Source organism: Hemiscyllium ocellatum, chromosome 32 (assembly GCF_020745735.1).
Source record: "Hemiscyllium ocellatum isolate sHemOce1 chromosome 32, sHemOce1.pat.X.cur, whole genome shotgun sequence".
Lineage (NCBI taxonomy): Eukaryota > Metazoa > Chordata > Chondrichthyes > Orectolobiformes > Hemiscylliidae > Hemiscyllium > Hemiscyllium ocellatum.
Genome location: NC_083432.1, coordinates 7,337,829 through 7,355,282, shown reverse-complemented (window position 1 = coordinate 7,355,282; position 17,454 = coordinate 7,337,829). Strand labels below are relative to the sequence as shown.

At 42.6% G+C, this 17,454-nt stretch overlaps 1 protein-coding gene across 1 annotated transcript in view; it reads right to left on the bottom strand.

Annotated features, from left to right (window-relative positions):
- The window catches only part of LOC132830739 (parathyroid hormone/parathyroid hormone-related peptide receptor-like), a 146,233-nt gene that overhangs the window by 106,101 nt on the left and 22,678 nt on the right, over positions 1-17,454 (bottom strand). The window contains exons 3-4 of the mRNA XM_060848577.1: positions 10,781-10,878; positions 4,557-4,662 (exon numbers count right to left, since the gene is read on the bottom strand). Of these exons, the coding sequence (XP_060704560.1) occupies positions 4,557-4,662; positions 10,781-10,878 (204 nt within the window). The remainder of the gene's footprint in view (positions 1-4,556; positions 4,663-10,780; positions 10,879-17,454) is intronic.

Below are 17,454 nucleotides of genomic sequence, written 5' to 3'. Positions count from 1 at the left end.
CAACTGCACTATCCTCATCAATATACTTAGTCACCTTTTCATAAATCTCAGTTAAATTAGACAGGATCTCCCTCTAACAAATCCATGCTGACTATCCCTGATTTAATTCCTGCCTTCCCAAACATTAATTCTGTCTCTCAGAATGTTTTCCAACAATTACCCTCCCACTGATGTCAGACTAATTGGTGGGTGATTATCTGGCCTATCCCTGCTGCCCTTGCTAAACAAAGGAACCACATTAGCTTTTCTCTAGTCATCTAGCACTTCACCTATGGCCAGTGAGGTATTAAATCCACTAGGGCTCCAGCAATATCCTCCTTCACCTCCTACAGCAGCCTGGGATGCACCTCATGATGGTCTGGGGATTTATGCACCTTTATGCCTGTTAAAACATGCAATACCTACTCTTTGTCAATCTTAACATGTTCTAGAACCTTACCATCCCAACTGAAATCCCCAGCTACAATACTTTTCCCCTTTGTATGAGAAATATTCATTTTAGACCTCACCCAGACCAGATTTATCCCTTTGGTTTCTAATAGGCTCCACTCTTTCTCTGGTAATCCTCTTACTCTTAATATATTTATAAAACACCAAGGATATTTAATGGCCCCCCTTTGTCCTCCGATTTTCCGTTTTAGGTCACCTCCTATACTTTCGAAGGGCCTCCCTGTTTATATTGCACTTGTACCTGGCATATGCTTCCTTCTCTTTCTTTATCAAACTCTCAATGTCCCATGACATCTAGGATTCCCTGCACTTGCTGACCTTGGCCTTCACTCTTAGAGGAACATGTTGACCCTAAATTCTCACTAAACTACTTTTAAAAAGAATTCTCATTTTCCAAATCTAGACTTACCTGCAGATAGCTGCTCCCAATTATGTTTGCCAGATTCTGTCCAATGATATTAAAACTGGCCTTCTCCCAATGTAGACATTTAAAGTTCTGCACTAACCTTATCTTGTTCCACAACGATTTTGAAAATTACAGAGTTATGGTCACTATTGTCAAAATGTTGGGTCCATTAACAACTTAAACAGCTTCATGCCCTAGGATTAGGTCTAGCACTGCCCCATCTCTAGTCTACATTCTGGCACAAAAAGCTGTCCTGGATGCACTTAAAAAATATAATGTCAACAAAGTGATTGCCTCTTTTTTTAAATTTCTCATCAATGTTCTCTCTCCTCGCTCCTTATTTTGAGTTTAACAAAGATCTTGCTTATTTCTCTGTTGCTCACTTGTTTCTTTCGGAATTGTAATTGCACTGTAGAGGGTGCAAAGGAGATTCACCAGGATGTTGCCCTATGAAGAGAGGTTAGATACACTGAGGTTGTTTTCTCTGGAACAAAGAAGGCTGAGGGGGGACCTGATAGAGTTGTATAAAATTACAAGCACATGGACATGGTGGATAGAAAGCAGCTATTCCCCCTTGGGGAAAGGTCAATAACAAAGGGGCATAATTTGGTGAAAGACAAGAGCTTGACAGGAAATTTGAGGAAAATTCTTTCCACCCAGAGGGTGGCGGGAGTCTGGAATGCATGCCTGGGAAGGTAAGTGAGGTGGGTAGTCTCACAACCTTTAAAAAGTACTTGGATGAACACTTGAAGTATCATAACATTCAAGGCTATGGGTCTAGTGCAGGGAAGTGAGATTAGTGTAGATAGTAGTGTAGTTTTGGTAGTACAGACTCAATCGACCAAAGGCCCTCTTCTGTAATGTATGATTCTCCTTAGCCTTCCTAAAAAGTTTATTTTCCCATTCTGTGTTTCAACTAAGTTTTGCTTTATTTAAGATTAGATTCCCTACAGTATGGATGCAGGCCATTTGGCCCAACAAGTCCACACTGACTCTCCGAAGACTAACCCACTCAGAACCATTCCATCCGACTAATGCACCAAGCACAATGGACAATTTTAGCATGGCCAATTAGAGTCATAGAGATGTACAGCATGGAAACAGACCCTTCGGTCCAACCTGTCCATGCCGACCAGATATCCCAACCCAATCTAGTCCCACCTGCCAGCACCCAGCCCAAATTCCTCCAAACCCTTCCTATTCATATACTCATCCAAATGTCTTTTAAATGTTGCAATTGTACCAGCCTCCACCACTTCCTCTGGCAGGTCATTCCATACACGTACCACCCTCTGTGTGAAAAAGTTGCCCAGTGGGTCGCTTTTATATCTTTCCCCTCTCACCCTAAACCTATGCCCTCTTGTTCTGGACTCCCCAACCCCAGGGAAAAGATTTTGCTGATTTATCCTATCCAGGCCCCTCATGATTTGGTAAACCTCTATAAGGTCGCCTCCAACGCTTCAGAGAAAACAGCCCCAGCCTATTCAGCCTCTCCCTATATAGCTCAAATCCACCAACATCCTTCTAAATCTTTACTGAACCCTTTCAAGTTTCACGACATATTTCCAATAGGAAGGAGACCAGAATTGCACACAATATTCCAACAGTGGCCTAACCAATGTCCTGTACAGATGCAACATGACCTCCCAACACTTGCACTCAATACTCTGACCAATGAAGGAAAGCATACCAAAAGCCTTCTTCACTATCCTCCTATCTACCCGTGACTCCACTTTCAAGGAGCTATGAACCTGCACTCCAAGGTCTCTTTGTTCAGCAACACTCCCCAGGACCTTACCATTAAGTGTATAAGTCCTGCTAAGATTTGCTTACCCAAAATGCAGCACCTCGCATTTATCTGAATTAAACTCCATCTGCCACTTCTCAGCCCATCGGCCCATCTGGTCCAGATCCTGTTGTAATCTGAGGTAACCCTCTTTGCTGTCCACTACACCTCCAGTTTTAGTGTCATCTGCAAACTTACTAACTGTACCTCTTATACTCACATCCAAATCATTTATGTAAATGACAAAAAGTAGAGGGCCCAGCACTGATCCTTGTGGCACTCCACTGGTCACAGGCCTCCAGTCTGAAAAACAACCCTCCACCATCACCCTCTGTTCTCTACCTTTGAGCCAGTTCTATATCAAAATGTCTAGTTCCCCCTGTATTTCATGAGATCTAACCTTGCTAATGCATATAGATCACATCTACTATTCTGTCCTCATCAATCCTCTTTGTTACTTCTTCAAAAAACTCAATCAAGTTTGTGAGACATGATTTCCCACGCACAAAGCCATGTTGACTCTCCCGAATCAGTCCTTGCCTTTCCAAATACATGTACATCCTGTCCCTCAGCATTCCCTCCAACAACTTGCCCACCACCGAGGTCAGGCTCACTGATCTATAGTTCCCTGGTTTGTCTTGACCGCCTATTTTAAGCTGTGGCACCACGTTTGCCAACCTCCAGTCTTCCGGCACCTCACCTGTGACTATCGATGATACAAATATCTCAGCAAGAGGCCCAGCAATAACTTCTCTATTTTCCCACAGAGTTCTCAGGTACACTTGATCAGGTCCTGGGGATTTATCCACCTTTACCTTTCAAGACATCTAGCACTTCCTCCTCTGAAATCTGGACATTTTGCAAGATGTCACCATCTATTTCCCTACAGTCTATGTCTTCCATATCCTTTTCCACAGTAAACACTGATGCAAAATATTCATTTAGTATCTCCCCAATTTTCTGTGGCTCCACACAAAGGCCGTCTTGCTGATCTTTGAGGTGCCATATTCTCTCCCTAGTTACCCTTTTGTCCTTAATGTATTTGTAAAAACCCTTTGGATTCTCCTTAATTCTATTTGCCAAAGTTATCTCATGTCCCCTTTTTGCCCTCCTGATTTCCCTCTTAAGTATACTCCTACTTCCTTTATACTCTTCAAAGGATTCACTTGATCTATCCTGTCTATACCTGACATATGCTTCCTTCGTTTTCTTAACCAAACCCTCAATTTCTTTAGTTATCCAGCATTCCCTATACCTACCAACCTTTCCTTTCACCCTGACAGGAATATACTTTCTCTGAATTCTCGTTATCTCATTTCTGAAGGCTTCCCATTTTCCAGCCGTCCCTTTACCTGCGAACATCTGCCTCCAATCAGCTTTCAAAAGTTCTTGCCTCATACCGCCAAAATTGGCCTTTCTCCAATTTAGAACTTCAATTTTTAGATCTGGTCTATCCTTTTCCATCACTATTTTAAAACGATTAGAATTATGGTCGCTGGCCCCAAAGTGCTCCCCCACTGACACCTCAGTCACCTGCTCTGCCTTATTTCCCAAGAGTAGGTCATTCACCCTGCCCTAACCATCTTTGGACAGTGGGAGGAAACTGGACCACACAGAGGAAACCCACGCAGTCATGGGGAGAACGTGCAAACTCCACACAGAGTCACTGCCCCCGAGGCTGGAACTGAACCCGGCTCCCTGGCGCTCTGAGGCAGCAGTTAACTTTCACTGCTCTGTCTTTGCCCCACCGTGGGAATGATTTGATTTTGAATCACATTCATCTCCTCAACATTTCTCTGGTTTTATTTGCTGATTTTTCTGTCCAGTTAATCTGACCTTGTTCTCTGTTTATCCCTGTTGAGAAGTTTTCGAAGTTCAAATGCAATTTGACGCTGCTCTTTCTGAATACTTTACCTGCTTTCTGAGCTGGTCTTCTTTTCAGATTCCTTTCACAATTTTGCTTTGCCTCAAATAGCCGATAAATTTGCTCCTCTTTAGTGATGACATCATCAGCATCAACCTGTCAGTTTAGAGAAATGAGAAACACTATCAAAAAGCAAATTTGACACTATCCCAGTGACGCCCTGCCCTCTAACCCTCTAACTTTTTAACCTTCTCCCTCTTGATTCCTTGTCCCACTGTCTCTCACATTGACCCCCTGATTGCCAGTCATCAGCCCTGACTTCTTTCTCCTGGAGATTTCCCCCCCAACCAAATGCTTCTCTGCCCTCAATCTCTCATTCTTCCCCCTGTCCCTATCTGTAATGGACAGTTCCTGTCAGTGATGCCTAGTTATTAGAACAGATTCCAGATTTGACAAACCTGCAACCTTTAAGACAGTTTGTGATATTACATTGTAGAAGGCTACGCACCTTACCTTCAGTCACACTGTCCATGTAATAAAGGCAATGTGGTGTGCTCAGTCACAAAAATTGCTGGAGAAACTCAGCAGGAGTGGCAGCATCTGTGGAGAGAAAGCAGAGTTAATGTTATGGGTCCAGTGACCCTTCTTCAGAACCTGGTTGCTGGATCTGAAACGTTAATTCTGTTTCTCTCTACATGGATACTGCCAGACCTGCTGAGTTTCTGCAGCAACTTTTGTTTTTGTTTCAGATTTCCACCATCCGTAATTCTTTGTTTTATTGTAATGTGCTCAGTCAGTCAGTTATGCATCAGTAAACATAAACCTGAGATGATGTGTATAAGTCTGTGATATTACAACCAAATAAATAGTGCTATTAATAAAGATGACATCAATTTCAACAAGAACCTGACTATGATATATGTCATGCAGACTAACATAGTGATAGCCACATATCGCATCACCCACATTCCACAGAATATTAAAACACAACCTTTCAGGCCTTTGCCTGTGTTATGGATCTCAAACTTTAACCCCTGGTCAGAATTGCGCTGATTAAGACTAAACCATGTTCAATTGGAAGCAGCCATTATCACCCAACTTTAATTATACCTCCAGAATAGAGAAGACATTGTAACAAAATGCTTAGATCCTGTAATATTCATCCCCAGTTAAAAATGAACAAACAGCTTATACAAAAATGGTACATACATATAATAGCACAGAATACAACATGGCTAAAACACTAGCAACATTACCTGAATTACTAGATTGGGTTTCATGTTTGTGTTTACTACAATCACAACTAAGTCTTATATGAACAGTAGTGCAGGGTAGTTTGCATATAAAATAAAACAATGTTTCCTCAACATCAGGATATTTTGAACAAAAGTAACATTACTTGTATTATTTTCTCTTCTTTATTTTTATATACTTTCGAGTAACCCACAATCAGATTTTATTTCTGTCTGGCAATTTCCACAGTAGTCATTGATGCAAAAGGTAACGTTGGCCCACTGAGCTGGAAGCTATTAGTTGCCATTAGGTGAATTCAAGGGGAAGTCTGGCAGTCAGTGCACAGTCCTGGGGGCACGCATTTCCAGCTGATGTAGGGCCCTCGAATTAATCGGAAATATTCAGGCCTAAGACAATGATATTCACACACTGATGCTCACACACTCACATAAAAATGTCACACTTATATTTAGACTGTCATACCGAATGTACATGTGACTTCTGATCCATGGCCACATTATTGACACTTTCCTACCCTCTGAAATGGCTGAGCATGTCCCTCACCTGAAGGCTGTCAGTGGATGGACAACAGAGTCTAGTCATGCCCCTGATGCTCACAAAGTGATGAAAGAAAAGAACAACGAAAAGATGTAAATAGTGCAATATATGTTCGTATTTCCAGTGATAGAACAGGTGCCAACTCTAAGCCATAGACATATTCAATTACTTTCTGGATCAGTGGTGCTGGAAGAACACAGCAGTTCAGGCAGCATCCAACGAGCAGCGAAATCGACGTTTCGGGCAAAAGCCCTTCATCAGGAATAAAGGCAGTGAGCCTGAAGCGTGGAGAGATAAGCTAGGAGAGGGTGAGGGTGGGGAGAGAGTAGCATAGAGTACAATAGGTGAGTGGGGGAGGGGATGAAGGGGATAGGTCAGGGAGGAGAGGGTGGAGTGGATAGGTGGAAAAGGAGACAGGCAGGTCGGACAAGTCATGGGACAGTGCTAAGCTGGGGGAAGGGGAAATGAGGAAGCTGTTGAAGTCCACATTGATGCCCTGGGGTTGAAGTGTTCCGAGGCGGAAGATGAGGCGTTCTTCCTCCAGGCATCTGGTGGTGAGGGAGCAGCGGTGAGAGAGCGGCGGTGAAGGAGGCCCAGGACCTCCATGTCCTCAGCAGAGTGGGAGGGGTAGTTGAAATGTTGGGCCATTGGGCGGCGTGGTTGATTGGTGCGGGTGTCTCAGAGATGTTCCCTAAAGCGCTCTGCTAGGAGGCGTCCAGTCTCCCCAATGTAGAGGAGACCGCATCGGGAGCAACAGATACAATAAATGATATTAGTGAACGTGCAGGTAAAACTTTGATGGATGTGGAAGACTCCTTTAGGACCTTGGATAGAGGTGAGGGAGGAGGTGTGGGCGCAGGTTTTACAGTTCCTGCGGTGGCAGGGGAAAGTGCCAGGATGGGAGGGTGTGGACCTGACCAGGTAGTCACAGAGGGAACAGTCTTTGCGGAAGGCCGAAAGGGGTGGGGAGGGAATTATATCTGTGGTGGTGGGGTCTTTTTGGAGGTGGCGGAAATGTCGGCAGATGATTTGGTTTATGCGAAGGTTTGTAGGGTGGAAGGTGAGCACCAGGGGTGTTCTGTCCTTGTTACAGTTGGAGGGGTGGGGTCTGAGGGATGTGGCCGAGATGCATTGGAGAGCATCTTTAACCATGCGGGAAGGGAAATTGCGGTCTGTAAAGAAGGAGGCCATCTGGTGTGTTCTATGGTAGAACTGGTCCTCCTGGGAGCAGATACGGCGGAAGCAGAGGAATTGGGAATACGGGATGGCATTTTTGCAAGAGATAGGGTTGGAAGAGGTATAATCCAGGTAGCTGTGGGAGTTGGTGGGTTTGTAAAAAATGTCAGTGTCAAATCAGTCATCATTAATGGAGATGGAGAGGTCCAGGAAGGGGAGGGAGGTGTCTGAGATGGTCCAGGTAAATTTAAGGTCAGGGTGGAATGTGTTGGTGAAGTTGATGAATTGCTCAACCTCCTCGCGGGAGCACGAGGTGGCGCCAATGCAGTCATCAATGTAGCGGAGGAAGAGGTGGGGAGTGGTGCCAGTGTAATTACGGAAGATCAACTGTTCTACGTAGCCAACAAAGAGACAGACGTAGCTGGGGCTCATTCGTGTGCCATGGCTACCCCTTTGGTCTGGCTGCACACACTCAGAACCTGGTATACCTCTGCCCTTAATTCTTCTTGGTTAATAACTGAAACTATAGACATAACAAACAAGTTTCTCTCACAGACACATGATCTGTAATGTGTTAAAATCTCACACTGAGGCTCTGAGATGTCCTTCAGGTTTTCCAACAGTAGCTGCATAGATAATACTAAAAGTAACAGGAGTAAGAGAAATCCACATATGAACATAACAGACCCCAGACAGGAGCCTGCGTAACCAGGCTACAGTACAGAATGCAAGGTCTCAAACTGACTTACTGCTGCTGCAAGGTTCATCCAGATTCCACTCCACAGCAGTTACTTTATAACCAAGTGAAGGAGTCAGCTCTGAACAAGACTATTATGATGAACTATGGCCACACTTAAAAGCATTTTACAATATCTGATTTGATGAAAGAGGATTGGGGCCTCAACAAAGGCAATTTTGTTTCACTCGTTCAATTCCTCTCCTCCAAAAGCTCATGTACACTTCAACCTATCGTGCAATAAAGTGTGCACTTCTCTCATGCTCTACTTTACCATCCCAGGTAAGCTGGTGAACCCTGTCACACATCAGCCTCATGCATGTAATCTATCACTGAAAGGGTGGCATGGTGGCTCAGCAGTTAGCACTGCTGCATCACAGCACCAGGGACCCATGTTTGATTCACGCCTCGGGTGACTGTGTGGAGTTTTGCAAGTTCTCCCAGTGTCTGTGTGGGTTTTCTCCAGGTGCTCCAGTTTCCTCCCACAATCCATAGATGTGCAGGGTAGGTGAATTGGCCATGCTAAATTGCCCGTAGTGTTAGGTGAAGGGGTAAATGTAAGGGAATGGATCTGGGTGGGTTGCTCTTCAGCAGGTCGGTGTGGACTTGTTGGGCTGAAGGACCTGTTTCCACACTGTAAGTAATCGAAATCTAAAAAAAAATTTCAAACATCTTCAGAAGCCTCCAGCTGCCATCATGTGAAACCAATGAACTGCAGACACTGGAAATCTCAAACAAAAACAAGACTTGCAGAAGAAACTCAGTACAACTGGCAGCATCTGCAGAGAGAAAGCAGACTTAATGTTTCAGGTCTAGTTCTGATGAAGAATCATTTGTCTTGAAACATTGACTGTTCTCTCTCACAATTGTTATCAGACTTGCTGAATTTCCCCAGCAATTTCTGTTTTTGGTTCAGTTGCCTTAATGTTATGTTCTCCTTTTATATGTAAACATATTAATCACACTGAAGGATTGGTGAAACAGTATTAAAGATAAGAGTATTTATCGCTAATGTTCACTGGGAGCTAAAAATCGTATATCTGACTCCTATCACTGCTGTTTCAGAATGATGAACAAACAGTGGCGTTTATCGATCATATTCCTGCTAGGTGGATAATGATTGGGATACAACCATTTAAACCCGCGTACATATCATTCCAGGAATCAGTTGAGTGACCATTCTCTAAGCTGCTTCTACTGCATTTATATAACTTTATATTTGACTTCACTTGTAGTTAACCCCAACATCCCATTTGCTTTCCTAACCACTTGCATAATAACATTTCATGATTCATTTAGCAGGGCTGTCTGCTCTCCTGTGTTGTAGCGGTCTGCATGTCTCTTTCCACTAGAATAGAATACTAATTTTATACTTATTTTCCTGCTAAAGCAGACACTTTCATACCGCATATTCCATCTGCCAATTTTTTACCCACTTACTTAACCTTATCAGGGTAAAAGGGCATAATATATTATCACTTGTGAATGGATTTTAATAGTAAATGTGTTTTTGGTTTTAGTTCTCGTGTTTTCTTATGTGATCTAAAGTCACTCTTGAATGGTGCATTTAAATTTCATATACAAGAAAGCATGTGATTTCAGATAACTGACTAAATAAATTAACCTGGTGAGTTAGCTGATGAAACATTTACAAGTTGAACTTATGTGAGATAGAAAAAGATATACCAAGGGCTCAAACAGAGTTAGTCAAGAGTAACAGTACGATATCAGCAGAAGAACAGTTTAGTTTGTGGTAGACATTCAAAACTGCCAAGATTCTTAACATTTTTTAGCAGTTTAAGTAGAGGGGACTTTTCTTAAAGTTCAGTTGGCAGATTCAGTGAAGTAGCTAGTGTCTGCACATCTCAGGGAGAGGCAATAAAAGAGAGAATCACATCAGGTGATCTGATTTAATCTTCTGTCTGATCAATTTTGATGATCTTTCTTTCGAAGTAACATTACAGGCAACATTCCCTGTCATGTTTCTTGTTGATGCACGGATCTCTGAGGTCAGATCGCAGTAGTAACTTCCAGAAGCAGAAGCATTACATCGGCACACCAAGCAAGGTGTGTGGACGTTCCCTGTGGTCACACAGTTTAAAGGGAACATTGTCGGAAGCCTCATGTAAACATGTTCAGTGACTGGTCATCACAGTAACCTAACAGCATAAGACAAATCTTATTGATTATCAGGCTAGATTTCACTCTAGAATCTTACAAATCCAGTATTAGGTTCAGCTGGGAATATAACACTCTTTATATCCCTTTTTCAAATTCTCTCTCTCCTCTTCACAACCTAACTTTTACTTGTCTATATCATCATCAAATTTAGCAGCTCATAAATGTAGTCCCTTCATGCAGGTTATTGATATAGATTGTAAATGACTCAGTATTACCCAGAGTTACCCAGAGTCACTCTGTATTTGTCAATTTGAACTAGTTTCTGTCCTGTTTAATTTTCTGTGGTTGCGCTGCCAAGTCAAAGAGAGTTTGTGAAATATTGAGAGTGACTTCCACAGTAGCTGTGCCACGTTTGTCTTCAGGGTATATGTGCAACTTGGAGGAGTTTACCGAATACCCAGTGAGGTTGGTGTGACAATGTTCATTCCAAGAACCTGTTAACGTATCATACAGAGCTTCTAGTGTCAAGAGGTTAAGGCACTTCAAGGCTGCCAAGATAAAGAAACATAAAGAAACACAGTGTGCACACAAAGAGACTACTTCTGTCTCTCGAGTATGTGCCCGACCTGTCTTAGAATTGTTAGATCTGTGGTCAGTACACTGTATACACACAATGCCTGCCATGGCTTTCAGCAGCCTATCTCAGCCAATGAAATATCTTTGCACATAACTGACAAGCTAAACACATCACACAGTGACACTCTCACACATCAGTGAACAAAAATACCAAGAATGTTATTGAAACCAACTGGCGATGGGAAACAGAGACTGCCTCCTGTTGTACTTCACTTGCTGAATTGCCAGTCAGCTCAGGAACTGAAATCCCAGAAACGGTGTAGTGATACCACAGGAACTGTGCATTCAGGTGAACTGCAGTCTGTTTTAATGAAAACCTTAAAAAGAGATGATTTTTAATCAACCCATTCAGATGCATTGTGACACCTATAAAGCAAATGGAACCTTGCATTTCAGAGGCAGGGACATAACCACTCCACCACAAGAACCCTCCCTTAATAAAGATCATGGTTGGTTTACTGGGCATTGGTTTGTCCCACATCTGGTGTGCTGCATTCAAATCTGGGGACAACACCACAGGAAAAGTATATTAATTATAGATTCATCTCAGTCTAAAAGGGTTAATATATGTTAACAGGTTTCAGGTAAACTAAGGAAGGATTCTTGTGGAGGAGGAGCTAGGCAACATCTGAATTCAACAGGCCAACTTGTTATAAGAGGACCAGCCTGCCATGTCTTCATTCCAGGCAGGTTGGGGCGCAACAGAACTGGGCAGATACAGACCATTTGGCCTATCAAGTCTGTACTGACCCTCCAAAGTGTAAGCTACCCTGTCCCTGTAACCTCACATTTACCTTGGCTAATCCACATAGCCTGTATATCTATGGACATGACAGGCTACTTTAGCATGGCCAATCCACCTAAGCTTCACATCTTGGGACTGTAGGAGGAAACTGGAGCACTTGGAGACAAGGCGAGAATATGCAAACTACACACAGTCACCTGGAATCATACCCAGGCTCCTGGCACTGCATGAGGCAACAGTGCTAACCCACTGTGTCACTGTGCTGCCCTGAAAAATCAAGAGACTTGTAAGAATTGTAAGAAAAGACTGCAACAAGATGGAAGACTTTAATCTTCATATTGATTGGATGAATCAAATTTGTGACACTGGATAATAAAGAATCACGTTTTTTGGCGATACTATAATATGTTTTGGAGATGCCAGTGTTGGATTGGGGTGTACAAAGTTAAAAATCACACAACACCAGGTTATAGTCCAATTATACATTGAAAAATTGATTGTCTGTTAAGCCTTTCATCTGTTAGAATACAGTGATGGTTTCATTTCTTTCACGCTTTTGTGTTTTACACATGAAAGAAGTGAAACTATCACTGTATTCTAACAGATGAAAAGCTGAACAATCAATTTTTCAATGTATAATTTCAGTTACATCACACTGCAAATTTTTGCTATAAATTCTGTGTTACGATCGAGCCCTCCACAATCACCTGATGAAGGAGCATCCGAAAGCTAGTGTGCTTCCAATTAAACCTGTTGGACTATAACCTGGTGTTGTGTGATTTTTAAATTTGTAATATGTTTGTATGATTAGTGGATTCACTACCTAACAGAGAACAGAGAATAAAGTTATTTTGTCTTATATAAGACAATTGGCACTTGAAAGGGTTAACTGACACCACAAGATAAGTTCCGTTAATCAAGATAGAAGGGTTGTTTCTAAGAGGAACTAACCAGAGTTGCAGAACATTCTTAATTGATTGTTATGTGTGCTAACAGCTTTTGACCAAAGTAGTAATATGTGCATACTTTTACATTGATCCTGTGTCTCACAAGGGGCAACCATGTATCTGAATTGAAATATAACTAGCTATTAAGTACATTGTAACGGACATCCTTCCTCTCATTGTATCAGTAGCTTGATTAATGCCAATGAGAAGGATCAGGAGCAGCGAGTCTGACCTAAAATGTTGGAACTGTTGACAGATAATATTCTAAAATCTTCAACTTGGCAATCTGTAACCATTACAGAAACTTGGTTGAGAGAAGGGCAGAACTGGCAGTTCAACATTCCTGATGTTTCAGGTATGATAGAGAGAGATGTAAAAGAGCTGTAGGAGTTGCATTACTGATTACGGAGAATATCACGACTGTATATATTGGAGGGCTCATCCAATGAGGCAATACTGGCAGAACTCAGGAAGAATGGTACAGTCACTATGATGGGGTTACACTATAGGCTTCCCAATAGCCAGTGGGAGATAGAGCAACAGATAGAGAAGCAGATCATGGAAAGATATAAAAACAACACAGTTGACAACATCCACTGCCTTTTCCTCATCAATCACATTTGTCACTTCCTCAAAAAACTCAAATCAACCTTGTGAGTGAAGATCTCCCCTGCTGACTAACCCTAATATTTCCATTCTTATGCAAATGCAAGCAAATCCTGTCCCAAGGAATCTTCTTCAATAATTTACCTGCTACTAATGTAAGGCTCAACGGCCAATAATTTCATGGATTTTCCTTGTTGTCCTTCTTAACCAGAGGAACAACATTGGCTATTCTCCAGTCTTCAGGGACCTTGTCTGTAGTTAAAGAGGATACAAAAATCTCTGTCAGCGCTTCAGCAATCTTCTCCTTTCCCTCCTTCAATACCTTGGGATAGAACCTATCAGATGCTAGGAACTTATCTATCTGAATGTTTTTAAAGACACCCAATACCTCCTTCTCCTTAATATAAACATGACTCAGAACATCAACACAGTCTGCTTTAAGCTTACCACCACCCATGTCCTTCTCCTTGTTGAATACCAATGTGAAGGTCACATTAAGAATCTCATCCACTTCCTCTGTCTCCACACACAAATTCTCTCCTTTCTCCTTGAGTGGATCTACCCTTTCCTTTTAATCCTACTCACTAGGGACATTTCATGGCTCTTTCTAACCCTCGTAATTTATTGTTTAAGTTTTTTTTTCTGCTTCCTTTATAATCCCCAAAGACCTTGTCTGATTTTCATTTCCTAAAACTTACATATGCTTCCTTTCTCTTTTTGACTAGTCTTCCAACATCTCTTGGCATCCGAGACTCCTTGATCTTGTTTTTCATCCTCATAAACACATGCCGATCTTGAGCCACTGGCCTCCTACGTGTCAGATATGACTCTACCCTCAAACAGCTGCCCCCAGTTGAATTTCTCCAATTGTAGCCTAATACTGTTGTAACTAGCCTTCCAAAATTAGCACTTTGACCTAAGGGCCAGTCTTATCCTTATCTATAACCATCTTAAAACTTACAGAAGTTACAAGGATGTTGCCAGGACTCAAGGGTCTGAGTTACAGGGAAAGGATGGACAAGTTGGACTTTTTTCTTTGGAGCATAGGAGACTGAGGGGGGATCCTATAGATATGTATAGGATCATGAGAGGCATGGATAGGGTGGATGCACTCAGTCTTTTTCCCAGGGTTGGGCAACCGTGGACTAGAGTTTAAGATTTGAGGGAAAAGAATAAAAAGGAACCTGAGGGGCTAAATTTTTACACAGAGGGTGGTATGCATATGGAATGAGCTGCAGAGAGTAGTTGTGGAAGGCTGTTTTCTGACAGGAGGTGACCAGAGATGTACAGCATGGAAACAGACCCTTCAATCCAACTTGTCCATGCCGACCAGTTATCTTAAATTAATCTAGTCGTATTTGCCAGCACTTGGTCCATACTATCTAAACCTTTCCTATTCATATACCCATCCAGATGCCTTTTAAATGCTGCAATTGTACCAGCATCCAACACTTCTTCTGGCAGCTCATTTCATATACTCATCACCCTCTGCATGAAAAAGTTGCCCCTTAGGTTCCTTTTAAATTGCTCCCCCTCACCCTAAACCTATGCCTTGTAGTTCTGGACTCCCCCACACCAGGGAAAAGACCTTGCCTATTTATCGTATCCATGCCCCTCATGATTTTATAAAGCTCTATAAGGTCACCCTTCAGCCTCCGATACTCCAGGGAAAATGCCCCAGCCTATTCAGCCTCTTCCTATAGCTCAAACCCTCCAACACTGGCAACATCTTGTAAAGCTTTTCTGAACCCTTTCAAGTTTCACAACATCCTTCCTATAGGAAGAAGACCAGGACTGCACACAATATTTCAAAAGTGGCCTAACCAATGCCCTGTACAGCCACAACATGACCTCCCAATTCCTATACTCAATGCTCTGACCAATAAAGGAAAGCGTACCAAACACCTTCTTCACTATCCTATCTACCTGTGACTCCACTTTCAAGGAGCTGTTGCACAAAGATCAGTACTGGGACCTCTGTTGTTTGCAATGCATATAAATGATTTAGATGAAAATGTAGATTGATTAGTAAGTTTTCAGGTGACAAGAAAATTGGTGGAGTTATGCATAGTGGGTAAGGTTATCAAAGGATACAGCAGAATATGGAGCAGTTGGAAAGTTAGGTAGGGAAATGGCAGATGGAGTTAATCTAAACAAGAATGAGGTGATGCATTTTTGGAGGTCAAATGCAAGAGGAAGGTGTACAGTAAATAGCATGACCTTTAGGAGTATTAATATACAGAGGGATCTTGAAGAACAAGCCCATAACTCCCTGAAAGTGACAAAACAAATGGATGAAGTGATAAAGAAGGCATAAGGCATGCATCCTTTCATCAGTCAGGATATTGAGTATATAAGTTTGCAAGTCATGTTGCAGCTGTATAAAACTTTAGCTAGACCATATTTGGAGTATCGTGTGCACTTCTGGTCACCACACTATAGTGATTGCAACAAGGTCAGCCAGGTCAACTTCATAGAATAGGAGTTCCCTGATTGGGCCAGCTCAGCAGCTCAATCAGGGAGTCCTGGCTGACAGAGAAAAACAGGAGTGTCAGAGGTTCTGTTCACTCTGAGAGCTGACTCTGAGGAAGCTTGATGTGTGTCAAATACCATGCATGTGTAAATAAAGGGGGACGTGATGACGGGGTACTGGTGTCTGTGGAGTTATTTCACACATTATTAGAAGGACGTGGAGACTTTACATAGGGTGCAAGAGGTTTACCAGGATACTGCCTGGATTGGAGTTTATTAGCTCTAAGGAGAAGTTGGATAAATTTGGACTATTTTCACTAGAGTATTGGAGGCTGACAGATGTATATAACATTATGAGAGACATTGATAGAATGGATAGTCAGAGTCTTTTTCTTAGGGTGGAAGGGTCAAATATTAGGAGGCATAGGCTTAAGGTGAGAGGGGAAAAGTGGTCGGTGCCTAGAAAGAGCTGTCAGGGGAAGTGGTATAAGCAGAGATGATAGCAACGTTTAGGAGCAACTTAGACAGAAGCATGAACAGGCAGTGAAAGGAGGGATACAGACCCCGTGCAGGCAGATGGCATTAGTTTAGAATGGTGCAATGGTCAGCATAGACACAGTGGGCTGAAAGGCCTGTTCCTGTGTTGTACTGTTCTGTGTTCTATGTTCCATTTAGTGGTGTACCACAGCGGTCAGTGCTGGAGCCTGGACAATTTATTATCTATATTCCCTGCACGGAAGAACGGTTTGGTTGCATTTTAGCCAAACTTGCTGATCATGTAAAGATAGAGAGGAAAAAAAGTTGCAAGGAAGATGCACAGTCTGAATACACAGTCTATATAGATTAAGACCATAAGACATAGGAGTGGAAGTAAGGCCATTCGGCCCATCGAGTCCACTCTGCCATTCAATCATAGCTGATGGGCATTTCAACACCACTTACCCGCATTCTCCCTGTAGCCCTTAATTCTTTGTGACATCAAGAATTTTTCAATCTCTGCCTTGAAGACATTTCACGTCCCGGCCTCCACTGCACTCTGTGGCAATGAATTCCACAGGCCCACCACTCTCTGGCTGAAGAAATGTCTCTGCATTTCTGTTCTGAATTTACCCCCTCTAATTCTAAGGCTGTGCCCACAGGTCCTAGTCTCCTCGCCTAATGGAAACAATTTCCTAGCGTCCACCCTTTCCAAGCCATGTCTTATCTTGTCAGTGTCTATTAGATCTCCCCTTCATCTTCTAAACTCCAATGAATACAATCCCAGGATCTTCGGTCGTTCCTCGTATGCTAGACCTACCATTCCAGAGATCATCCGTGTGAATCTCCGCTGGACACACTCCAGTGCCAGAGTGTCCTTCCTGAGATGTGGGGACCAAAACTGGACACAGTACTCCAAACGGGGCCTAACCAGAGCTTTATAAAGTCGCAGTAGCACAACGGTGCTTTTATATTCCAACCCTCTTGAGATAAATGACAACATTGCATTCGCTTTCTTAATCATGGACTCAACCCGCATGTTTACCTTTACAGAATCCTCGATTAGCACTCCCAGATCCCTTTGTACTTTGGCTTTACGAATTTTCTCACCGTTTAGAAAGTAGTCCATGCTTGCATTCTTTTTTCCAAAGTACAAGACCTCGCATTTGCTCACATTGAATTCCATCAGCCATTTCCTGGACCACTCTCCCAAACTGTCTAGATGCTTCTGTAGCCTCCCC